At 62.5% G+C, this 24,740-nt stretch overlaps 3 protein-coding genes across 3 annotated transcripts; 1 reads left to right on the top strand and 2 right to left on the bottom strand.

The window, feature by feature from the left end:
• Positions 1–100: 100 nt before the first annotated feature.
• On the top strand, positions 101–6,426 carry CHLRE_09g390900v5 (uncharacterized protein). Its single transcript, XM_043065573.1, has 5 exons — positions 101–627; positions 1,007–1,150; positions 1,290–1,532; positions 1,812–2,969; positions 3,104–6,426. The coding sequence occupies exons 1-5, from the start codon at positions 409–411 to the stop codon at positions 5,321–5,323; spliced, it is 3,984 nt and encodes a 1,327-aa protein (XP_042920994.1). The 5' UTR covers positions 101–408; the 3' UTR covers positions 5,324–6,426.
• A 2-nt stretch (positions 6,427–6,428) lies between these two features.
• Positions 6,429–16,820, bottom strand: CHLRE_09g390957v5 (uncharacterized protein). The gene is made up of 7 exons (XM_043065575.1): positions 16,460–16,820; positions 15,882–16,019; positions 14,269–14,313; positions 13,780–13,891; positions 12,394–13,381; positions 11,548–11,942; positions 6,429–11,104 (listed from the first exon to the last, which is right to left on the bottom strand). Exons 2-7 carry the CDS (start codon positions 15,966–15,968, stop codon positions 8,838–8,840), a joined length of 3,894 nt encoding a protein of 1,297 aa, XP_042920993.1. The 5' UTR covers positions 15,969–16,019; positions 16,460–16,820; the 3' UTR covers positions 6,429–8,837.
• Positions 16,821–17,106: 286 nt separating this feature from the next.
• Positions 17,107–24,303, bottom strand: CHLRE_09g391000v5 (uncharacterized protein). The gene is made up of 13 exons (XM_043065576.1): positions 23,794–24,303; positions 23,501–23,601; positions 23,171–23,212; positions 22,827–22,956; positions 22,219–22,403; positions 21,546–21,638; positions 20,996–21,054; positions 20,285–20,358; positions 19,892–19,983; positions 19,214–19,306; positions 18,994–19,048; positions 18,568–18,689; positions 17,107–18,311 (listed from the first exon to the last, which is right to left on the bottom strand). The coding sequence occupies exons 1-13, from the start codon at positions 24,097–24,099 to the stop codon at positions 18,164–18,166; spliced, it is 1,500 nt and encodes a 499-aa protein (XP_042920992.1). The 5' UTR covers positions 24,100–24,303; the 3' UTR covers positions 17,107–18,163.
• Positions 24,304–24,740: the final 437 nt, after the last annotated feature.

Below are 24,740 nucleotides of genomic sequence, written 5' to 3'. Positions count from 1 at the left end.
TAGTTCTACGATCCCTGGGCGACATGATTGCACTCGCTCAGCAATCAGCTGGCCGAGCCCGGCATAGCAGTTGACACTGTCGTCATACTTTCCGTTATACCGTGGGACTGTAACAATTGTAGCGTACACCAGTTACCATGCGCGCTTTGGCATGCGTCGCTGCATTCTCAAGTGGAAGGTTGTATCCTCAAGCTTTCTAGTCTGTGCCCAACAGAGACTCACACCTATAATGCGCTGCATGCAATAACGCAACGTTTCGGTTCACTCGCGGCGTTCTACCAAGCAATTCAGGGCTTCCCAGCCCCTTCCCCTTTTGAGTAGCCTCCTTAGACACATCGAAGCTGCCATGAATGCTACTCTGGCTTGAGGAGTGGTCATTGTAGGACACGGCAGCGGTTATCCGTGGCGATGGCCACCGTGACACCTGCCCTGCCCCGCGGCGATGTGTTCGCGGACGCCTCTGCGGCCTCCTTGGGGTTGGATGGGCCCAATGCCTCGGAGGACCCATGGGGCGTGTCTGTGCCGCAGTCAGGACTCGGCCTGCTGAACGGGCTGGATGCCCGCGCCTTTGCGGCGCTGCACTTCTGGAAGCCCGTACAGCGCCTGTCCGAGGCACAGTTCGCAGATGTGAGCCGCCGCCGCCGCCGCCGATGTGACTCCTGCCGCAGTGACTGTTGCCGTCACGGCTGCATGTGAATCGCTGGGAAGGGGCTGGGCCAGAGCGGCTGGTGGGGTCGTGAGCGTGTGGTTCGCATGGGGGGTTTTGCATGCAGTCGGCGCGGTACTGGCGCTTGACCTGAGAGCGCCGTGCGTCCATGTACTCGTGTATGCTAGGAAAGAACATGAGGGAAAACAGCTCATCAATGGGTGTGTGTATATGTTTGTGTCCGGTATGTATTCGTGCCGTGACACATGGGGTCGTGTCAGCGCACATCGTCACATCGCCGGGGATCGCGTGTCATGTCGTGTCGTGTCATACCGTGCCGGCGCCCCCACAACCCCGCAGGAGCTGGCGGGCAAGCTGGCGGACCTGGCGGCCGAGCCGCGGCACGGCCCGCCTCCCCTCAACTACGACGTGTACGGCTACGGACTGTACGGCAGCATGCACCGCAAGCACGTGGAGTACGGCATGGAGCGGGCGGCGGCGCACGTGGGTGCGGGGGTAACGCCCCCGTGCTTGTTGCTCATTGCTTGTTGCTCGTTGCTTCCACCCGCGTGCATACACGCACACACACCCGATCCCGAAGCTTCGCTCGCTCCCGCCCCTCGCCCCCCCGCAACCCCGCCAGGAACAGGAGGCGCCGTACGCCGGCCCGCTGCCGTACAGCCACAGCTGCCCGGTGGCGGCGGCGGAGGTGGCGATGGAGATGGAGCCGAGCGGTCTGGATGCAGCGCTGATGATGCGGCGGCAGTGGGGCGGCGGCGGCGGCGGCGGCGAGGATGAAGAGGAAGGCGGCGGCGGGCACATGGGCACGTGGGCGGATGGGTTGGAGTGGTACGTGCGCGCCACCTACGCCGCCGTCACCATCCAGGTGTGTGTGTGTGTGTGTGTGTGTGTGTGTGTGTGTGTGTTAAAAAACGAAACGAAAGCCCGCCCAATGACGCGACGGAGTTACTTACCGATACCCACCATGCGCACGTGAGGTGCACGTGGGGCGCTGCATGGCGCCATGGGGCTGCACAGCGCCGCCGCCGTCATTGGCCCCGCCGCCACCTCCTGGCCGCCGCCCGACTCGCCTCCTCGCCTGACACAGACCGCTCTCTTGCCTTTCCCACGCCTCTCCCTCTCGTCTTCCCTGCCGCACCCGCAGCGCGCCTTCCGCGCCTGGTTGGAGCAGCGGCGCCTCGCCGTCCTGGCCGGAGCCGTGGCAGTGGCGGCCGACGGCGCCGAACAGGACGTGGCGGTGCGCCGAGCCCGCATGGCAGCAGCCGCCGCCGCGCGCGCCGCCGCCGCCGCGGCGGCGGCTGAGGCGGCGGCCGCCGCCGCCGCCGCCCGGTACGACCGGCAGCAGGGCCGCTTTGCTGGGCTGCGGCTGTTGCCGGGCGGCGGCGCCGCAGCTGGGCCGGTGGGCTTCATGTCGTCGGCGCTGCAGCCGCAGCCTAGCAGTAGCAGTGTCGGCCAACAGCAGCAGCAGCGGCCGCACACGTCACACGGCGCCGGCAGCAGCAGCAGCAGCCGGGCCGGCTACAGCCAGCAGCAGCAGCAGCAGCCGTCGCCGCGGCGCCAGAGGCGCCCCTCCACGCCGCCGCCGGAGGCGCCGCCGCCGCGGCAGCCGCGGGCGGCGCCGGGGCCGCAGTGGCGGCTGCAGGGTGCGTACCACGCCTTGGCGCCTGCTGAGCGGCTGAGCTGGGCGGGGTCTGGGCTGGGGCCTGGGCCAGGCTCCACAGTAGGGGCTGCCGGGGCTGCCGGGGCGGCTGCGGCGGCTAGGGCGGGTCACAGGGCGCCGCCGGAAGGCATCCCGGCGGGGCGATGGAGCACGGGCGGCGAGGCGGCGCGGGGGCGCAGCCGCCTGCAGGCGGCGGCGGAGCTGGAGGCGGCAGTGGCGGCGGCGGCGGCAGCGACGGCGGCGGCGGAAGCGCGTGGTGGTTATGCGTATGGTGGTGCTCGTGCTGATGCTGGACCTGGAGCTGGCGGTGGTGCTGGTGCGGCGGCGGCGTACGCTGCATATGCTGCCTACGGGCCTCACCACACCGGAGGCCAGTGGAGCACGGGCGGCGGCGTGGGCGCGCGCGCGTGGCTGCGGCCGGAGCTGGCTGGCGTGGCGGCGGTGGTGATGGAGGAGCCCGAGCCCGAGGACAGCAGCAGCAGCGGCAGCGGCAGCGGCAGCGGCAGCGGCAGCGGCAGCGGCAGCGGCAGCGGCGGGGAAGGAGAGGGGGAGGGGGAGGGCGCGGTGGGCTGGCGGCAGCGGCGGTCGGATCCGGGCCTGCCGGCGGCGGCGGGGGCGCAGCCGCGGGAGCTGCTTGGTCAGGTGGGTGGGTGGGTGGGTGGGGGCAGGGCCACAGGGCGTCGCCTGCGGTACCAGCTTTTGTTCATTCCGTTGCTTGGCCTTGCTCCGTCTCACTCCCGACGCTGCGCTGTCGCTGCTGTGGCGCCTGTGCACAGGCCCCGTACGAGACGGCAACGCCCCAGTCGCCGCAGCAGCCCCCCAGCACAGGTCCCGGCGGACGCGGCGGCGGTGGCGGCGGCGGCGGTGGCGCCCGGCGCTCGCGCCGCACGACCTGGACCTCTGGTGGCGGCGGCGGCGGCGGCGGCGGCGGCGGCCCGGTGCTGCTGCCGCGGCGGGCCACCCTCACGCCGCACGTGCGCGACCTCGCGTCCGAGGTGCTGGATGGCGTTGGCGCATCCGGTGCTGCTCCTGCGGGTGCTTCTCCTGCCGGCGCTTCTCCTTCCGGTGCTTCTGCCGGCGCCGCCGGCAGCTGGGGCGCTATGGCGAGTGGCGCCTCGACCTCGTCCTTGGGCGGCGGCGGCTTCGGTGGCACACGTGCAGGCGGCGGCGGCGGCGGCGGCAACAGCAGCACCGCAGGGCTGCTGATGCTGGCGACGGCTGGCAGCAGCAGTGGCGTCGGCGGCGGCGCCGGCATGCTGCGGCCCTGGCTGTCCACGCCGGGTGGCGTCGGCGTCGGTGGCGGTGGTGGCGGCGGCGGCGGTGCGGCTGAGGCGGCGTGGCTCGCGCCGCCGGGTCCAACTGCACCCGTATTGCCGCCGTCAGCCGGTCGTGGCAGCAGCCGCAGCAGCAGGAGCCTGGCGCCGACGTCGCCGTACGCGGCATCCGCGGCGGCCGTGGGGCTTGGGCTGACGGCGGGCGGCAGGCGTGGCCGCTCCGTCAGTGGCTGGGTGGCGGAGACAGCGGCGGCGGCGAGGGCCGGCGGCGGCGGCGGCGGCGGCAGCGGCGGCAGTGCCAGCGTCAGCGCGAGCGGGGCGTCGAGTGAGCGGGCGAGCCCCGCTGACGGCGGCAGGCGGGCAGCGGCGGCGGCGGCGGCGGCGGCGGCGGCGGCGGCGGCGGCGGCGGCAGGGGGTCCGTTGTTGGAATGGGGCCAGCAGCAGGGTCAGGCGGCTGGCTCGGGGGCGCGGGCGGGGGTGGTGGTGCCAGCGCTGCTGGTGGCAGCAGAGGCTGGCCGCGGCGGCGGCGGCGGCAGGTCGCGGGCTGCTGGCGGCGCCTCCTCTCGCCGGCTGCCGCGGCTGTCCGCACCGAGTGGTGGCGGCGGTGGCGGCGGCGGCGGCGGTGGCGGTGGCGGTGGCTGCAGCCGCCCGGTAACACCAGCCACTCCAGTGACCACCCCGTCTGCAGCCACTGCCGCCGCACTTGCGGCGGCGGCAGCTCGCAGCAGCGCTGTGTCCGCATCCGGAGCTTCCCTGGCGGCGGCGGCGGCGCCGCCGCCGCAGCCCGCCGCACACGCACATGGCAGCAGGTCAAGTGGTAGCGGTCAGCAGCAGCTGCCGCAGTCGCCGTACACGGCGGCGTTGCAGCAGCGGCGCTTCAGCATCAGCGGCGGCGGCGCGGCGCCAGCAGCGGGGGCAGCGGCAGCAGCGGGCGGTGTCGGGGGCGGCGGTCCCGGGCCCTCCTACCCCATGCTACTGCCGTCAGCCGACCTGCTACTGCCAACGCCACTCCGCTTTGGCGGCACCTTCACCACCACTGGTGCGGCGCTTGGCAGCAGCGCCGTCGCCGCGACACCGCATCAGCAGCTGCAGCAGCAGCTGCTGCAGCCGTGGCCGCAGCCGAGGCCGCAAACGGCCGACGCGTCTGCTCCATACACCCCGCTTCCGTCGCCTAACCTGCATGTGTCCGCCGCTGCGTTTACGGCGGCGGCGGCGGCGGCACCATCGCAGGATGCCGCCAACACCGCCGCCGGCGGGGCTTTCATGTACACGGTTTCTGCCGCAGCTGCCGCAGCAGCTGCTACTGCTGCCACTGCTGCTACTGCTGCCACTGCTGCTACTGCTGCTACTGCTGCCGTGGAGGAGTCCATGGAACCACCAGCAGCAGGCGCCACAGCCAGCGGCGGCGCACGCAGCCTTGCGGCACTGGCGGGCTCTGCGGCGGTGTCGAGTCTGCGGCTGTGGCATGAGGAGGCCCCGCCTGGCCATGGCGGCGGCGGCGGCGGTGGCGGCGGCGGCGGCAGCGGCGGCAGTTTGCTGCGGCCCACGCCTTCCTCACCCGCCGCCACAGCCGCAGCTGCAGGCTCTGCAGGACAGGGCCCAGTGTCCGCCCCACCGCCGGCTGCGTCCCCGCCGCCGCCGCCTCGGGTTCGTAGCATACGCCTTGCGCCGCTCGCTGGCGTTCCAGCAGCACCACCAACAGGGCTGGAGCCGCCGCCGTAAGCTTTACCTGCCGCTGCTGCTGCTGCCGACACCGTGGCAGTGGCAGCAGCCGTCAATGCTGCTGCTGGCGGCAGCAGCTGCTGGGCGGCGGTCTAGCAGTATCATCAGGCGCCGTTGCCGCCGTCGGCCTGGCGAAGGCGCCGGCGACGGCACTGGCGCTGCAGCAGCAGTGTGCTGCGGAAGGCACGTCGCACGTCGTCATCGGCGGGCGCGACTTGAGGTAGTTTGGACTCAATCATCAGGTCGAACAATAAGGGCCGAGCGATGAAACAGCGGTGAGGCGCACATGTTCGACGGTTCTGTTTGCGCGCGAGAGAGCGCGAGAGCGAGCAGAAGGGTAGCTAGGCAGGGGCGTAAAGTGCGTGGCTGAAGTGCCTGCACTGGCACTAGCTTAGTCTGTGCTGATGAGTTGAAGTAATGCAGCAGGCGGCCCCTCCCCGCCCGGGCAGTTGAACAAGCTGCATCCAGCTGCTTGCAGATACGGTGAACATATATACATGCACACATGAGCACATACGTACATATGTACACACACACGTGTCATGTATATGCGGACTGCTTCACAGTGTCTGTGTGTGCACACGGCGTTTGAGGGCGAGGGAGCGTGAACACGTATGTACGTAGTTGTCGCGGATCTGGAAGCGACAGGAACTGGCTGCGAGCTGGATGTGGTTGCGACGCGGGCACACGCCGCCGCGCAATGCATGCATGGGAAACACGGGATCACGCACGTGAGCTGAGGGGTCTACCGGTCGGTAGCAGTTGGCGTATCCAGCTCCGGTATCTCTGAAGGTGCAGGCCGCGGACGGCGGGGCAGTGTGGGCGCGTGGCAGTGGGTGCGACCAGGTGTACGGCACGGCACACAATAGTTATGCGTGGTACCAGCTGCAGGGAAGTGCATTAGCGATAGAGGCTGTGGTAGCTGCGTATTGTAGCTCTATGGCTGCCTGGCTGGCGTGTGTGCACCACAGCCTTACATGACTGACTGCCCGCACCCACAGAAAACATATTCACATGTGCAGGGTACGAAGCCAGATAAAAGGGGCAGCAGACACAACCACACAAACCTGCCCCCAACGACACGCTGGTAACTTAATTGTCTAGTTCGTCATCCCACTTACTATAGCGACCGTCTCGGCACTCCATCCGATCCCCCCAGTTTCACCCCTCAGAACGTAACATGCTTTACAGGCCGCCAGGTCAAGTCCAGGCCCGCGCACAGACGTCGGCAACGAACAGCGCCGCCGTCTGGCGTGCACACATACAAGCAGTCGAAATCAACACCCACACGGCTGCAACACCCAACACCCCCACTGCATGCATGCACACAGCTTATGCACATGCAGTGTCTACTCACACATGTATGTGCGTATGCATGTACGGCAGCTCTGCGCTTGCATGTCACCATACATTCTTGTGATGTCGCATTCGTATACCGCTGACGTTAGTTAGTTAAAGCTAATGGAGCCCCGCCATGCAGCGATGGCTAGCCTCACTCAGCGGTTTCACTCTGCACGGCAACTCCAACTCCAGTCAAGTCAAGTCAGCAACCGCCACCAGCCTGTGACCTACCGCAGATCAACATATCCCACCCGCTGCCGTACTAGCTACATGATCAGCGGCCTTCTCAGCTCCTCGTGGTCTCGCCGCGGCGTTAACCGGGGTCCTACCTCAGCAGCCCCCACCTCTCGTCCAGGCACCGCACCCAACCGCCCGCACAAAACGGCCACCATCCAGCAGTGACGAGACCGCCTTCGCCGCAATGCGTTTATGACCACGCACTTCGAGTCGGATAGCGGGGTGCATGGGGGCTATCGGCCGCCGAAGCGGCCTCCCCGCCGCGTCGACGGACTCAAGCCAGACGGCATGTGTACAGCAGTGGAGCTGCCTAGCTATCTAGCCGTATGCGCCGCCGCCCTGCTGCACAGCAGCTGCGCCAGGCGGGCGCGCGCCTGCGTCCTCCTCCTCCTCCACCTCCCCGCCGCCCGCATCGCCAGCAGTGTCAACGCCGCCGTCATCGCCACTGCTGCCCCTGCGGTGCGCCTCCTCGCTCCTCCTCAACCGCCAGGGTCGAGGCGCGTGCGTGAGCGCCGCCGGCCGCGGCAGCAGTACCTCCTTCTGGCAGGCGGTGATGTGGTGGATTTTGGATGTACGCACGTGTACGCGCGCGACACCTATAGAACGAGATCTAACAAGGTGCGTACGTGCTGCCATCATGCTGCACGTAGCTGCACCATGCATGCACAGCAGGTCACACACCGAGCATATGTCGATCGCGTGGCTGCGTGTATGGCTACTAATGATTAGGATCCAAACGGCACGCAGCAGCAGGTTGCAAACACAGCATACACACATGCATAGCATGCAGCCACATTCATATGGGACTCGCTCACTGGGTTTGCGACGATTGGCCACCCCACGCGGACCGCCGTACGTCGCAAAATTCCACCGGCATTCTCATCTCATCAACACCACCACCCCAGTCACCCTACCCCCACAATCCCACGCAAATTATCAGCATCCGCCGCCCTCGAGCACACCGCCAACAGCACAAAATACTCATGCTATGCATGCATTCGAACACGTACCATCACTGAATGAAAGCCACGAGCAAGCAAGTAGTCCAGCATCGCATAACCTTACTTCATTATGGATGCCATGCTAGCAGAGCTGATTATTTTGACAGCCAAGCATCGCTTCAAATGGTAGTTGAGGCAATGAAGACAGTCCGGCCGGCCACTGGTGGCATGCCCATCTTTCTGCCGCCTGTGTACCGCCCGTGACCGCCGCCCATGCAGGTTACTACTGATTTACTTGATATGCAAAACATCCCTGAAACAAAATGCCAGGTAGGCAGTGCATGAATGGCTCGCCGGCAGCGACGAGCCGTTTGTTGTATTATTCTTGCCACGTAGCATTATTGCCGTATGATTCCCGCAAGGTCAAAACCATTTACACGGACGGAATCCGTGTTCCTACCTCGGCCAAACACGAAGTAAGCCAGCGTTGCGCAGCCAATCAACACCAGCGACTCGTGTGAACAGCTCGCGCTCGACGGAGCGGAGCACAAGCTGCGCTGCTGCGTCACCGGCAGGCTTGGCCCAGAGCGCTGCCTGGCCAATCGAGCCACGCCGTTCTACTTTGCTCAGGGGTAGCTAGCAACAAGGGAAGTAACACACACACGATTTGATTGATTGTCTGCCACTGTACACATCTACCACAACCGCCACACAACTGCCGCACAAGTGCGTGCCACACCCGCTGCATCTCCCCAGCCTAGCCACATGTCCGCGGCCGTATCATCTTCTCCTGGTCTCGGGTTCAAATCGGCGGGGGCCGCAGCCCCGCACCCCACCCCACCCCTCGTCCAGGCGCGGTTGATTGCCAGGTCCGTTCGCCATTGCCTGCTGCACGCACCTGATGGTTGCAGCACGTGCACCGATAGATGCAGTGCCATGTGGCGGACACCACACCACACCACACCACGCAAGCACGCAACCGATCGCAGGCCTCGCTACGCGTACTCATGAGCGGCCGCACTCAGCGGAAACAGCATGCGCATAAGCGCAGCCGCCGCTGTCTCAAGAGCCGCCGATGGCGTTGTGGCCGCTGACAGCAACGCGCTTGCCGCCGCCGCCGCCGCCGACCCAGCAGCACCAGCAGCCGCCACACCTGTCTCCCGCAGCAGCTGGCCGCCTGTCGGAATGCCGCCGCCATTGCTGCTGCTGCCATACCGGTCTTGCTGCGGCTGTTGCTGCTGCTGCTGGTGGTGGTGCCGCTCGCTGTACGCGCCGTTGAGCGGCATGAGCGCCAGCAGGTGCTGCCGCTGCTGCTGCTGCTGCTGCCGCTGCCGCCGCGCCCACGGCTGCTGCTGCTGCTGCTGCTGCTCCTGCCTGCTGACATACTCGTCCGTGTATTCCTCCCTCACATCAGTAACATGCATATCGTATTCTGCCCGCGCCTCCGACGAGACGTCGTCTATCTGTTGCTGCCCATTGCGGATGTGGAGGGAATGCGACTGCTGTTGCTGCTGCTGGGGCTGAGAGCGCATTGCTGCGGCACCATCTAGGCCGCGCGATGCCGTTTGCTGCTCCCGCTGCCGCTGCTGCTGCTGCTTCTCCCGCTGCAAAAGCCGCTGCAACAGCTCCGGCGGCGGCGCCTCTTGCTGCAGCTGCTGCTGTAGCTGCCGCTGCTCCTCCTGCTGCTGGCGTTGCTGCTGGTATTGCAGCAGTAGCCACTCGGCGTCAGGAGGCAGCTGCCCCAGTGATGATCTGCTGGGCACCAATAATAATGAGGATAGGAAAGACTCCCCGTACGCCCTTGCGTAATAATGCTGCTGCGCCGCGCCATCGTCCTCATCCGCTGCGTCGGCTGTGGCGCTTGGCTGCTGCTGCTGCTGCTTGCATGCGCCGCCGCCGCCGCCGCTCGCGGCAGACAGTCGCTGACGCTTCGCAGCTGCTTGCATGACCACGCCGCCACCGCGGCTGTCATCACGAGCGCCGCCGCCGCCCAGCATTGCCTCGGTTCCTGCCATCGCAGCAGCCATTGCAAAAGCATCAAGATCATCGCCCACCACCGGCGCATCGGGTGGCACAAAGGCTGCGGTCGCGGCAGCGCGACCATCGCTACCGCTACTGGCGCGCTGCCGCCGCTGATATTTGTTTCTGCTGGCGCCAGCATAGCCAGCAGCATCACCATCAGCAGCAAGAGCGTCTGCATCGGGAGCAGCGGTGATCGTCCGCAGCTGCAGCAAATCTGACAACTGCTGCACCAGGTATTGCTGCTGACGCTGCCTTGCCATCGCTGCCTGCTCCTTCTCCTCCTCCTGCTGCTGCTGCTGTCTGGCTTTCAGCTCCTCCTGCTGCTTCTGCATTTGCTGCTGAACTAACGCCCGCTGCAGCAACTGCACGAGGTTGCCCAGGCCGCCACCGCCGCCGCCGGTCCGCTCCTCATCCTCCGCATATGAAGCTGCAACTGCCGCCGCCGCCATTGACTGCTGCTGTAGTCGTTGCTGCACCGCCTGCAGCAACCCGCCGCCGTGCAATTTGGAGGTTTCCATGTCGAGTAGTGCATGTCGCATCAGCCTGCCATGCATAGGCTGCTGCCTGCCCGCTCCTGCCGCTGTTGCCTCATCCGCCGCCGCTGCTGCTCGCGAGCTATCGCCGCCTGCGCGCTGCTGCCGCTGCTGCTGCTGCTGCTGCTGCTGCTGCTGCTCAGGGAGTTCGTATTCAAGGGGCTCGTACGCCGAGGCGGCCGCCGCCGCGGCGTACGTGCGAATGCTCCCAGCATATTGATACCCACCACCGTCACCTCTTGCCACCACTGCTGCTGCGTATTTGCTACTGCCAGCAGCAGCAGCTGCTGCCGCTCCCGGTGCGTCGGACCGTGGAGACGCAGGGTGAGCAGGCAAAGCGTGAGTTGCAGGCGGTGGCATGTGATGCGGCAGACGCGGATCATTCTTGTTCAGCAGTAGTGTCGCGCCGCCAACGGCTGCGCGGCTGCCGCTGCAGCCGCCGCCGCTGCTGCCAGCGGAGCCCCTGCCACCGCCACTGCCGCCACCGCCGCCTGCATTACCGCCTCCACCGCCGTCGCCAACATCTGAATCGAACATGAGGTTGCTGCTGTGTCGCCGGGAGTTAAGCTCCAGAAGCTGCGGCGAAGCTGATGATGCCGCGGGTGCCTGCTGTTGAGCCGCCTGCGTAGCCTGCGCCTGCGGCTGCTTATTAGGGACCCCGGCAGGCAGCCACCACTGCTGCTGCGGGTCCGTGTCAACGCCATCGCCTGTGGAAAATTTAATGCATTGGAATATGTTAAGCAAGCAAGGCAGCATCAGGGTGCGTGAAACCGAATAATGACAAGAGCACTCGAGACAGGACCTGCTGTTGCTTGTCTTGCAAAACCAAAGTAATAAGCTTTGCTGATGCTACAGATGAAGTGCGTGCGCGCTCGTTAGATTGCCTGCCGCAAGCAAGCAGCTAGCATGGAAGCCGTGCGTATGTGTTTGCACCATTAGGAGCCCATCAATCAGCACGCATGTTCCATAATATATAACCGCACACAAGCAAGTCAGGCAGGAACGAAAGCACTTGATGCATTATGCACGTCGTATGTGCATGTGCATTTGCGTGCTGCTGCTGCTGCGCTCGCTGCAGCAATGCCTGCTGCTGCTGGTGCCGCCGGCCAAGGAATAGCGCGCCCTGAGCGGATTTATGATGACTGCGCACCTTGCACATCGGCGTCGTGGCAGCGGCCACCGGCCTCCAGCTTTACGCGTAATGAGCCGCCGCCGCCGCCGCCACCACCGCCGGCATCACCACCATACCCATCACCCGCACCGCCGGCAGGCCCTTCTGAGCCGCCGCAATGCCCACCGCCGTGACGCCGCCGGTTGCCGCTGCCTTCCTGCGCCTGTGGATTCAGCAGCCCGCCGCTGCCGCCGCCGCCCAGAGCAATGGCAGCGGTTTGCGCCGGCGGCAACAAGAGCGCAGCAGCCGCCGCCTGCCGCAGAGCCGCGAGCAGCTGCGGTGGCAGCAGCGAGGGCCTACCAGCAGCAGCTGCCACCCCGGACGCTCCTGGCACTACTGCTACTGCTGCTGGCTGTTGGTGGTCGCCATCGCACCTGCGGGCAAAGGGTAAAGCAAGTAGCGCAGCAATCACTCATCATTTGCAGAGTTTTATATTAGCACATGATGCCGAATCAATCGGCCTGTCAGACGCCCAGACTGCCCCTCCCATCCGAACCTCCCGGTCTTCGGACCAGGTTCGGACGGCAAACCCCGGATTGTATATGCCGAACTTGCCATATGTAGCTGACTAGTTACTGTCATGCATGATCTTTTTTGCTAACGCGCAGATACGTAGCTTGAGCGTGGCTTTTGGGTGCGTTGCTTGCTTGGTTCAAAGAAGCATGTACAAAGAAGCATACATAGCGGCATGCATGAATGCAATCTTTCTGAAATAAAGCAGCAGGTACAGTTCGGTAGATGAGGCCAATCAGTTGCTTGCTTCCTGTACATATATGTGTTGCAAGCAACAGAGGTGACAGGGAAGTAGCTAGCTGCTGAGCTCACCTCTGCCTCTTGCCGAGCAGCAGGCTCGCTGCAGAATCCTTCATGGCGGTGTCTGTGTCAATAGCGTTCCAGTAGTCAACGGCGCCTGCCGGTCCGCTCTCGTCACCGCCAGCAGCAGCAACATCAGCGACATCCGTGGCGCAGCGGGCAGCGGCGGCGGTCGCCCGTCGCTGCTGCTGCTGCTGCTGCTGCTGCTGCTGCTGCTGCTGCTGCAAAGACCGAGACCCGCCGGCTTCTGCCACTGCTGCTGCTGCTGCAGCAGAGCGTTGCAGCGGCAGCGATGGGCGCACAGCAGCAGGCCTCGCCGCGGCGGCGGTGCCATTCCTACCGCCGCTCCCCTGCTGCTGCTGAGCATGGCGCCGCGGGCCCTCATCGTCATCAACACCACACGCAGCGGTTTCCCAGCAGTGACCTCTGGGTGCTGCTGGAGGTACGACTGCCGCGGACGATGGCCGCCTGTCACCATAGCCGGCGTCAGCAGCAACAGCAGCAGTAGCAGCAGCAGTGTTGTCTGCGGCGGTTGTGTGGTGGTTGCGGGCTGCAGCAGCCGGTGCCTTTGCAAGCAGCAGTCCTGCCGCCGCCAGGCTTCTGCTGTCGCTGTTGCTCTTGCTGTTGCTGGGCGCTGCAGTTGCTGCTGGCTGCTGCTGTTGCTGCAGCTGCTGAGCACCGGCGGCCACCATTGCCAGATAGTGTGGCTGCGGCGGTTGATATGCAGCTGCTGGCAGCTGCTGCGCATATACCCGCGACTGTTTCTTCTGCGAGGGCACGGGCTGCTGCTGCTGCTGTGCGCTATTTGCAGTAGTTGATGCCGCGACATGCGAGGGCGGAAGCAGCTTGCTGCTACTGCCGCCGCCGCCGCCGCCGCTGCAGAGACCTGCGGCGGCCGCCGTTGATGACCTGCCACCTCTGGTGCTGGCTTGCGTCTTAAAGCCCTTGCTCCGCTGCCTCTCCTCCTTCAGCTTGATGAGCAAGGCAGGAATATTGCTCGCTGCGTACACGTACGAGATAGGCATGATGTATGAGCGAGATAGACCGTGCATCAGCATCTTGTTGCGTACGTACGTGCGCACACGCGGGCGACTTATCTATCTATCTATCTATCTGCTGCATGCTGCTAAGCCAGCGAAACAGGCAAAACGAATTGTCGTGTGCGTAGCTAGCCGAATGCCAGCCACGCGTGCGTCCGTAATACGTATTTACGGCGGATGAGCAGTAGTGGCATTGCAGGTGGAAATGCGCTTGATTGCTTCCGTGCTTCCGTGTGTCAATACGCACAAACATGTTATGCCCGCCCGGGCACATCAATTTATTGTCCAGATAGACAAACGGTCTCAATGGGTTCGCTGCACCAAGCATCACGCGTGCGTGCCGCACCCAGCTACTTACCAACCAGCTCGTGCCACTCGCCATCGTAGTCCTCGTGTGGGAAGTTGGTGATGGCTTGCCGGCCCAACTTGCAGATGCATGCGCGGTCGAACACACGCGCGGCCTCCTCTTCCTGCATTGCAGAAGTTAAGTGTAACGATGCGAAAAGGCCCTGAACAGAAGTTGCCGAAACGGGAGATACTCGTGTTACATTCGGGTGACTTGACCGGCAGTTATTTCGCTGGGTTGTGTGCATTTGCAGCGCGGCGCAGCAGCGCAAGCAAGTGCAATTTTCAACATATATGTACACTGTTGTGCTGCGTTACCCTCACAGTAAAAGGACCAGCTAGCAGGTGTCAGCCCACCGTTTCCGCAACACGGCACTACACACACAGCTAGTCAGCAGATTCTGTCGCCAGCAGCCGTGCAAACAAGCAAGCCAGCAGTGACTTGGTAATAAGGCTGAACCCGCCCAAATAAAGCGCTAGCTAGCTCATCACGCGTACTTACACGTGTGTAGTCGCCAAGTGTTACTGTCCGTCCACCATGAGATATCTGATGGATGGGATGCATGGGCGCGCGGGACAATTATTATCAGTGCAAATGGATGGTATTAGCAGCAGCAGCACAAACGGCAAGTAAAGGATAGGCTCATACGCCAACGGCAATTCATACACATGCAAGCATGGAGCTAGCTAGCTAGCACCGTGCGTGCGTGCTCAATGTACCGCATGTGGAGCTTTCATTAGAAATAATACCTTCCATCCGTGCAAACAACAAATAACGCACGTGCGTGGCCTTCTGAGGTTGTCATCTGAGATGTATCTCTAGACACTATGTACAGGCTGCATTGCTGCTGGCGTGCGTTATCTCCTACGGGACGGAGGGATATGCATGCGCGTGCGTGCCCAACTACTCCTGCTGGACGCTATGTACATGGCCGCACTCGCCCCGCCCTTGCTCCTGCTGGCGGTTCTGCTAGGATTCGGCCCGACCGTCCACGGCGTTTACCGTCGGTTACGAGCGAGGTAACATGTGAATTCGCAACTTGCGCTACTGACTGCCTGCTCTCGTGCCGCCTGCAAGCCCACTCCGCCTTCCGCTCTGGCCTACGTACGCATAACTAGTTCCGCAACGCACGTCAATTGCTTGAGAACGTAGGTAGGGATGTGTTTGACCCCTGTGCGCTAGCGCAAGCAAGTACGTTTCCGAACATCGTATGTAAGTAAGCGTTGCCCGCGAGATACATACCGCCAGTTTTAGATAGATCGGGCGGGATTACTATTGCGCGTGTTCGGGATCAAGCTAGCGGATGCAGCTGCTGTATGACTACAGTGTAACCCTGCCTGTTGGCGAGGCGTACGTGTGTAAACAATTGATCCCGCCATGTCAAGATGATGCATAACATATATACAGTGATGCAGATGTCGCCAGCACGCAAAACCCACACAGCTGCTAATGCACTTGAATTATCAATTGCAATTGCTGCCGCTGCTGTCCTACGTAATATAAGCTGGCTAGCTAGCTGCTGTTCCATCCCACACAATAATGCATGGCGTACGTTGATAGCTAGCTAGCCGCACAAGCTAGTTGCAACGGGCGGCAATGACGTGCAGGGCTGACGGGATTGGGCATCAATTGCGGTAGTTCAGCAGGCGCATGCGTTTTGAAGCTACATGGTAGTAGTGCCGTTGGCCGCTTATCGTTTATGCGCATGGTACATTTTTATCATGCATGAATACTTGTGAAACGAATGAACTTGACGTGCTGCCAAACGCGGCCTGTATCTAGCTGCTCACCCGCCCCTCATCCAGCCGTCCAGTCCTGCTTGTATACGCGCGCTACCGGGGATAATCGGTCAGCTAGGTCGCGCGCGCTGCACATTATGTATGTATGGCCTGCCCCGCTGCGCCCGGGCCCTAGATACCGCACTCACGCCTTTGATCAAGCTATTGGGGATTGCTCCGCACTGCTCGTGATGGCGAATGGGCGGCGGGCGTGGCGAGTGCGTGTTCAAGGTCTGGGAGCCATCTTCACAGCAGCGGCCGGCGGCGCCCGTACGCGTATACGTGTCGCCCACGTCGGAAACATACCAGCGGGAAAGCGTTCCCAGCCGTGCGTACCTGTGCACGCCACCTCAGAGTTGGCTTGTACAGCGTGACGCCCTTGAACAGAGAGTGCCGCCCCGTGGCCTTCGACAAGGTCTCCATGGGCGGCGCGCGCGCGGCCAGCAGCAGCTAGCTGGTGCTGCAGGCGCCTGCCTGCGTAGCACCAGCGAGCCCAATCAAAGCACCGTCAGCGTACCTAAATGCCACCGCCACGGCGGAAGTTCTAAATCGGCGGTACAAGAACTCTTGCTGGCAGGTTAATGAGCAAGCAAGGCGCGCCACCCACGACTAACCGCAGACCTGGGTATGCAGGCCCCGCACTCTTACACATGCTTTTTACAGGCGAGGTGCGTTACGAGCTGATGTAAAAGGGAAGCGAAAAAGTGCTTGTCCCAGGATGGCAAACGGGCAAACGCGCGCGACACATACAAAGCACAGACGCATCTTCGCGCAAGCCCAGCTTTAGAAGTGACATCTCATAGCCCCATCTACGCCAGCGGATTGCTCCCGGCTTGGCTTGGGGCAGCAGCAACGTGCGAGCGACGTGGGAATGCGGGGCGGGGCCTGCAGACTCGGCCACAAAACCAACTCACCAGTTGAGCTTGCGGTAGGATCCTTTGCGTAGACTCGCGCATGTATGCTTAGCGTCCTGTGCGCTTCCTACTCGAGTGCCTTCGCATGAACTACCAGTCTCCCAAAACTAAGCGTGTATGCGTTCACCATAGAGTATATCTAATTCATCCCTCGTTACGTTGTGTGCGTAGCATTGCTCATGAGACCAGCGCGAGGCAGAAACTTTTTATCGAGTCCTGCTGCTTATCACGTTGCAAGTGCAGGCTTGTGTCTGAACACAATTCATATCTTTATTATGGCAGCTGCACCCGTGCTCGCATTCTGTGCCTTCTCCAGAAATGCGACAATGATGTCGCAGGGCGCGGATGGGGGGCGAATTTCGATCAATGAGTTCAGCTCAAGACGTTTGTGTATTGTGTGTGTGTTTGGCCACGCTAGATGTGTTGAAGCAGGAAGCTGAAAGTGATGCTGCTGTTTTGTCGGCCCTGAGGTAACCGCCAGATGATGGACGGCCCTGTACCGTCCCCATCGGTGGAATTCCCCATGTCTGGAAGTGCCCGCCACGAACGAATCAAGCACAATGATCCGTGCTTATTGTGAGGTTCATGATCTGACTCCCCCCCCCTTGGCGGAGTGATTGATTGTTTGTGTGCGGGGCAGCCGTCCCTTCGGTCCGCCGTCGATCGAAGCATGCTAGTGAAAGCTCCCCTACCTTGCGCGTGTACACCTTGGTCGACACTGGCATTCATACATTTGCACGAGGGCTGCATTTGTAGGCACGACAAGCCGAGCAGGCATCAGGCGGAGTGGGTGCCTGGGTGAGTGGACTATGGATTATGCCATTGGGCACGCTGCACGCACGCACGCACGCACGATCATCTCGTCTGGTGCTGCCCACGCGACACATTGCCTCGGGCCGGGGACCATAGCCACTAGCCAGAGCAGCAGCCGCGGGCAGTGGCGTACACCTAACAACATGCCTTCCAGGTGCACAAGCAAGGCAGGCGCACGAGCAAGTTGCACGCTATCTATCGATCCGCATGCAGCAGCCAGTCCAAGTGCCTGGCTGGCAAACAATGGTCGCGGACATACTCGTGCAAAAACTGTGCGTTCGTACTCACACTAGCACGTTTCAGACTTCTCCGTATGTCCACACCTCGCAATGAAACTGATCGAACCGTACACACGTTTCACACCTGCTGTTCCATGTTGATGCATGCAGCAGTTCAGCAGGCAGCAGCCAACTGAGCCGCGCGCTTGCTGGCTTGTATCCGAACAATGCACGGTGAACGCATACGCACGTGTTGGTCTGGCCCCACCAAACGTGGTTGACCACACGCTGGATGAGTCGGCTGGCTCGCTCATACAAATGCACAGGACCTACAGCGCAGCCTCGCGTCCATGTAACCGCACCGTAAGGACAGTCCGTTCGTAAGCACGCTGCTAGCTGCACCTGCTGTGTCTCGTGCGTACCACAGCTAACAGGCCCGCGCGCGACAAGGCCTTACAGCGGCCGCTCGAGGCGTCTGCGGCTCGCTCACTTGTCGTGCCGAAAAGCTATCCTGCTGCTAGATAGCCGCAAGCGCCGTTGTCGTGCCCGTCACGTCCTGCCGCAAACCGCGCAGCACCCCTGACAGAAACACCCCCCCCAGGTTACCTACCTCCCGAATTTGCAACCATCCATCGGTATAAGTACCGGGCACTAGCTATAGCTGGCTAGCTAGCTAGGGGGCCCACTGTGATTGAATCAGGTCCGGGCCTCCGGGCGCTAGCGGCAGGTCCTCATTCAACACCTCTTGAACCAGCCTGGCACCAGGCCACTTGTCCAGGCGCGGCCGGAATCGGAGCGTACGGCTCAGCCCGTGCAACAGCCTGCATTGGGTGGAAATAAACGCCGGTGCGGAACTGAGCATAGATACGCTGCGGGCAACGTGCGTGTCAGCAGCATCCATCCACTGCTGGCACGCTATGCGTGTGCAAGCATGGTCACAGTGGTTGTGAGCGCCGTATGAGCACGTGCGTCTGCATTCCTGGCCGCTGTTTAGGCGAGTATGGCAGCGCACACGCACTAGAACAAGCGCACACGCGCGTGCATGCCGCATGCACCAAGCCCCCGCCACCCACCCACCTGAACCAGTAGCAGGCGCGTGCGTTCCCTGTCAGGTAGGTTGCGGCGGTGCGCCCGCCCTCCGCCGCAATGGCCGCCGCCTCCTGGTCATGCTCCTGCGCCCAGTCCAGCTCTTCAAACACCTGCATGTGTGTGTGCGTGTGTGTGTGTGTGTGTGTTTGCTTGTCTGTATGTGGTGAGCGTGTGGGGCTTGGGCAGCGCGTAACTCCAGCCACGCACTGAACTCGTGCGTACGCGCGTGCGTGCGTGCGTGCCTGCAGTAGCCATGAATGCATGACAGTAGGCCGCCGCTGCCGCAGCACATAGACGCACTATCTAATGCTCCCACTACCTGTGTGTTTATGTACGCACGTGTGTTTGTGTTTGTGTTTGGTTCAAGAGCACATGGAGAAATAAGCGTGTATGTGTACGCCTACTGCTGCTTACCTCCTCGGGGACCCGCCTCCAGAATTCAAGCACGTTGACTCTGTGCTTTAGCAGCCTGTGAATGTGGTGGTGAGGTATGCATGCATGGCGCGGCGGCGTGTGTTGTGCATGGCGTGCACGCAGCTGTTCGTTCGTGCACGGCAGCAGCAGCGCGCGCCCGACCCGCCGCCGCCTGCCGCCTATGTACCCGCCGCCGTCTCCTTATGACGTACGTACGTACGTGCGGTAGTAGTAGGCGTAGTAGCCGACAGAGGTTGACTCTGTGAACACGACACTGCCCAGAGGCAGCAGCTGCTCCAGGCGGGAGGAGATGCTGTGTGTGTGGGGGGGGCGGGGGGGAGGTAGTTGGGCGGGGGGGGGGGGAAGGGTGGCGCGAGGTAGCCGTTCATGGAGAGCGGAGTGACCAAGCTTGCAGTGCCGACGTGCGTGTGGGGGGTTTTGGGGGCAGGGTGCGTGGAGTCATGGATGAAGAGGAGCGGGGTAGGTGCGTGGGGAGCCGGTTGAGGTGGGAAATAAAGGTGCGTGGCGAACCGGAGACGGGGTGGGGGCGTGGGGCGGTGGGGCGTGAGCACCTAGCTGGGCGGGAGTGCGGCGGCAAGGCTGGAGTTGATGCATGCGCCTAAGAAGCCCCGGGGAAGGCTGGTGCGTGCCGTACCTTGAAACCCTCATCACCCACCCTACCACCCACCCCGCCACCCACCCCGCCAACTACCCCGCCACCCATCCCGCCACCCACCCCGCCACCCACCCCACCACCCACCCCACCACCCACCACGCCACCCACCCCGCCACCCACCCCGCCACCCGCCACGCCACCCACCCCACCTCCCACCCCACCATCCACCCCACCACCCACCCCGCCACCAGCCAGCCATTCAGCACCCGCCCACGTGCACACCTCTGGCCGTTGAGGTTGACCAGGTACTTGAAGCGCGTGTGTCCGACCATGGGTTGCATGCCCGCAAACTTGACGTCCATCCGCTCGCGGTCCTGCACAACAAGTTGGGGCAAGGTGCGTCGCTCGCGCGCAGACACCGCGCGCGCAGCAGACATTGTGCGAGCTATGCGATGGCCGTGCGGCAAGGAAAAACAAAACCTCGAGCCGCCGCCGCCGCTAATGGCCCGACTGCGAGCCTGCGAGCCGGCCTGTGTCCCTTCTGGTCACATCATGGACCATAACGCATACCGCCCGCCGAGCACTGGCGGCAGTAGTCAGGCGATTACCACACAGTACGACCCAGCCGCGGCTGGCGTTTATTTGGTGCATGTACGAAAGCACAAACGCACCTACCTGCTTCACGACCTTCGTTATGAAGTGCTCTCGCCCCATGCACGTCGTGTTCTCGTTCCTGCAAATTTCCTCGCCTGCTCGAGCGAGGTAGGACGGCAGAAGTACCGTACTGGAAACAGGTAGTCGCCAAAACGCGACATCCATTGATGTGTGTATGTGTGTGTGTGCATGCGTGCGTGCGTGCGTGCGTGCGTGCGTGTGTGTGTGTGTGTGTGTGTGTGTGTGTGTGTGTGCGTGCGTGTGTGCGTGCGTGCGTGCGTGCGTGCGTGCGTGCGTGCGTGTGTGTGTGTGTGTGTGTGTGTGTGTGTGTGTGTGTGTGTGTGTGTGTGTGTGTGTGTGTGTGTGTGTGTGTGTGTGTGTGTGCAGGCAGGGCATCGTTGTGGGCACAACTCCGGCAGCATTCGGTGGTATGTATCTGTGTGCTTGTACGCCCGACTTGTCCCTCCAATTTTGTAACGTCGCAAACGTGGCTCCACACGCTCGTCCGGACCCGCCTCCCCCCTTCCTCCTACCTTTCGCCTCGCCACCGTCAAGCACGGCTAGCTCAGGCTAGGACACCTAACCCTCCCCCCAAAAACGTACCGTACGTATCATCAATCATTCACTCCGTCCTTCAGCAGGGCTCTCCCAAACATGCACGTCAACCCTTCAGGTTGTCAGTTTGCCCAAATGCATTGCCCAACACAGTAAAACGTCCACCCACGCACCCACCTCCGAGGCCAAGCTTGTATGTTGACTCATCCGCGGGCTCCCTCACCAGGTGGTAGTGGCTGCTCGCACATACAGACACACACACGAGCATGGGCGGGCTTCGTTTCGTTTTTTAGCACACGAGCACGCGCAAACACAGACACACACACACACAGGTAACATCCGTAAACCGTCGCTTTGCTGCATCGCATGCACTGTCTTTGCGCAACGTTTTCCTTGTGCTCTTTAACACACACACACACACACACACACACACACACACACACACACACACACACACACACACACACACACACACACACACACACACACACACACACACACACGAGCGAGCATGCGCACGCGGATGGGATGCATGGGGTCGCACGCAGAAACAGCGGTGGCATGCAGCAACAGCAGCAACGGGTTGAAAGCTGAAGTGAGTACTGAGCCATGTGCGCAGGATGGGCGCACCTGCCGCCGCACCCTATTTCCCCAACAGCCTGAAACACAGCCATACCTATCCACCTATCTAAACAGCAGTCCTCTTACGCGCCACGCACGCACCCACCTGAACCTGCCAAACAGGACTGGCTCCCGCGTGGCCCAGGGGTGTTTCTCCCGGAACGCGGGTATGGGCGCCAGCGACGCGCCGTCGTACAGCCTGTGTGTGTGTGTGTGTGTGTGTGTGTGTGTGTTTTGTGTTTGTGTGTGTGTGTGTGTGTGTGTGTGTGTGTGTGTGTGTGTGTAAGTACGGTTTCCATGGTTGTTTCTTTGAGTCTCATGATCGGGTACCCGGGACTGGAGGCACACCAGGCTCACGCTGCCGCCGCCACGCGTACCTCCATCCTACCCGGACCGCACACCTGCTCTGGAGTCCACCGGAAGTAACGCACCAACCCTGGACCACACCAGTGACCTTAGCAGGGTCACTCCCAGCGTAAGAACCGCAGTGTGTGTGTGCGTGCGCGCATGTGTTGTGTGTATGTCTGTGCGTGCAATTGACCTGTTTGCGTTTATTCACTAGATTGCTCGCGTGTGCGCATGTATGTGTATACCTGAATGTGAGTCGATGCAGGACATGCACGTGCGTTGGTGCGTGGCCATACCAGTGAGAGTCATGAAGCATGCATGTGCATGCCGCACGTGTAGCTAGCCCCCGGCCCCCGCCCCAACCATATGCACCCATAGCACCACGGTACTTGACAGCCACCAATGTCATCGTTAGATTGACACCCGCTCACTTCATGTGAAAATGGAAGTTGGGGATGAGCAGTAGGTCGGGCCAGAAGTCGCTCTTGCAGATCCCAGCCACCGGGTACGGCCCCGGCACAAACCCCGTCACCAACGCCTTGGGCGCGGGGCCGCCGTCGCGGGTGGGCGGCAGCTGCGGTTCCGGACTGCTCACGTTGACCAGACGGGGCGAGACCTGGGGGTTGTGTGGGTTGTGTGGGTTGTGCGGGTTGTGGGGGTTGTGGGGGTATACACCCGAGCCCAGCGAACAGGTCCCATGGAGGTGAAGGGGCACGGATGTGCGTGCGTGTCGGCGGCACGCGGGCACAGTAGGCGCAAGCCGTGCGGCACCCCTGCTGAATGACGGCCAATGCCCACATGCATGCATGCGCGCGCCCCTGCGCTCCTTGCATGCAAGTAAGCCCGCGCAACCCAGCAGCCCCACAGCACCCGTGGCAGTCGTAACTACCCATGCATCCCGCCGCCTGTTGCGTGTGTGTGTGTGTGTGTGTGTGTGTGTGTGTGTGTGTGTGTGTGCGCGTGTGTGTGTGTGTGTGTGTGTGCGCGTGTGTGTGTGTGTGTGTGTGTGTGTTCACCGGCTAGTCAGCGGCCCACTCACGTATCGTGGCGTGTCCGAACTGGACACCACCAGCACCACATCTGGTATCGCGGCTCCGAACGTCCGCTCCAGGTGCGCGATCATCCGCAGGTAGGCAATGTGCAGTTTGGAGTGGTGCGCCAAGCTCTTCCTGCGAGCGTGTGCACGTACGGTACGTGAGAATGCGTCAGATGACGCATGTAGCTAGGGGTGCTGGGCAGAGCGCGTTGAAAGATAGTCGCTCTATTACGCTAAGCAAACCGGAAGCCCCGTGCACAACTCTCCACGACGTTTCCCCCTGGCCTACCGCCCCCAGCCCTCCAGCCCTCCAGCCCCCCATCCCTCCCACCAACCGGCCCACTCACCAGTCCGGTTTCATAAGCAGGTACGCCCGGCCACCGAAGAACCTTTGGGCAAGAGGGTGATTGGGTGCGGCCCCTCGCGTCAGGTACGGTCCGCTAGCCCCGCATGCGGCTGATCATGAGTGAGGACATCATCATCAGGGCCACGCACCCCGGGGGCCGGGACTCCGATTATCCCGACGTAGGAAGTAAGGCGCGCGCGAGAGCGTGCGCATCGCCTTACAACAAGAGCACGGCCGTGGTCGCAACCCCCTCCAACCGCCCTCGTGCTGCTACGTGTGCTGCGCGAGGGGCTAGCAAAGAGCCGCATCACTAGCTTCGTGATAAGCTCACCCGATGGGCATGCCGTTCCGCCGGTGTAGCCACTTGATGATATAGCGGGTGGAGTTGTAGTGTGTGCCCAGCTCGCGGTGAATGGCCAGGTCCCTCTCGATCTGTCAACATGCAGCATGGACGTGGAATTTGGTACGGCAGGTTGGCGTTTGATAACCCCCCCCCCCCCGCCGATAAGCGACGACAAGCACCCGCCGTTAGTTTTTCCCACCCACCGAGTACCGCACAGTCATGCTTGCCCTGCTGCATGCCGGCCGGAGAGCTAGCTGGGCTGAGTGTGCAGATGGCCGCACCTGCTCATAAGTCACGTCATACTTGCCACACTTTAGCTCCTTGTAGCTCTCAGATTCCTCGTAGCTCGGGAAGATGCGGTCGCCTTCCTCCGGCTGCTGCACATCCGCCACAATCTCGTCCCCATGATCCCCATCGTCACGGCCGGATTCCCGCGCGTTGCGGTGGGCGGCGCTAGCATGCGGACGTTCAACAGGGCCTCTCCTCGCCGATTCTGGCAACTCAGGTCCGGTGTCGATCACGGCATGCGCGCGGACGCAAATCAGCGCGACAAGGGCCAGCAGGGGAAACGTCAGTCCCCGCGGCATCCCCCGGTCAGGGGCGCCGCGCGAGCAGGCCAGCTGTCGACGAGTTTGTTGCCCTCCGATATTGCCTCCAAGGTGATGCCTACATTTATGATGTGCATAAAAGGCGTGGAAAGCTGGGCGCAACAGGTTTCGCGGTTAAGATGGGTCCTTATAACCTGCAAGTCGTAAGCTGCCTGGATTCGTTACAACTTATGAAGTGTTGACCATAGACGGCAACCATATAATGGACAAACGCAGGCTGTTGTCGACATCACGACTTTCATCGGGTTCGGATCCAGACGTGCATCGCGCAACCCCAGTCTCTCCGTCTCCAGCATGGCGCGTGTCCGTAGAGTCCTACAGCCCCAAGGATGGCGCCGAAACCCGTTTCGTTGACTTATTCGGAATCTAGTGGAAAGAAGCGCAAAGGCCCCACGCACATGGAATAATGTGGGGAGGACGGTGGGGGAAAGCAGAATTGCGCTCTTCACCCTTGACGGCCATGGCGCTGCTGGCCTGCCTGGGTCTGCAGATGGACGGACACGCTCTGAGTCTGAGAGCTCAGGGCTTGCATCTTCCAGGGGTAGGCCGCCGTGGCGCCGCCGCTGGCGAGAAGGGCCCTAACCACGTTCTCACCCACGGCATCCAGGGTCCCCAAAATG

Source organism: Chlamydomonas reinhardtii, chromosome 9, assembly GCF_000002595.2.
Source record: "Chlamydomonas reinhardtii strain CC-503 cw92 mt+ chromosome 9, whole genome shotgun sequence".
Lineage (NCBI taxonomy): Eukaryota > Viridiplantae > Chlorophyta > Chlorophyceae > Chlamydomonadales > Chlamydomonadaceae > Chlamydomonas > Chlamydomonas reinhardtii.
Note: the sequence above shows the minus strand (reverse complement) of the source record. Positions and strands in the feature narration are given on the sequence as shown.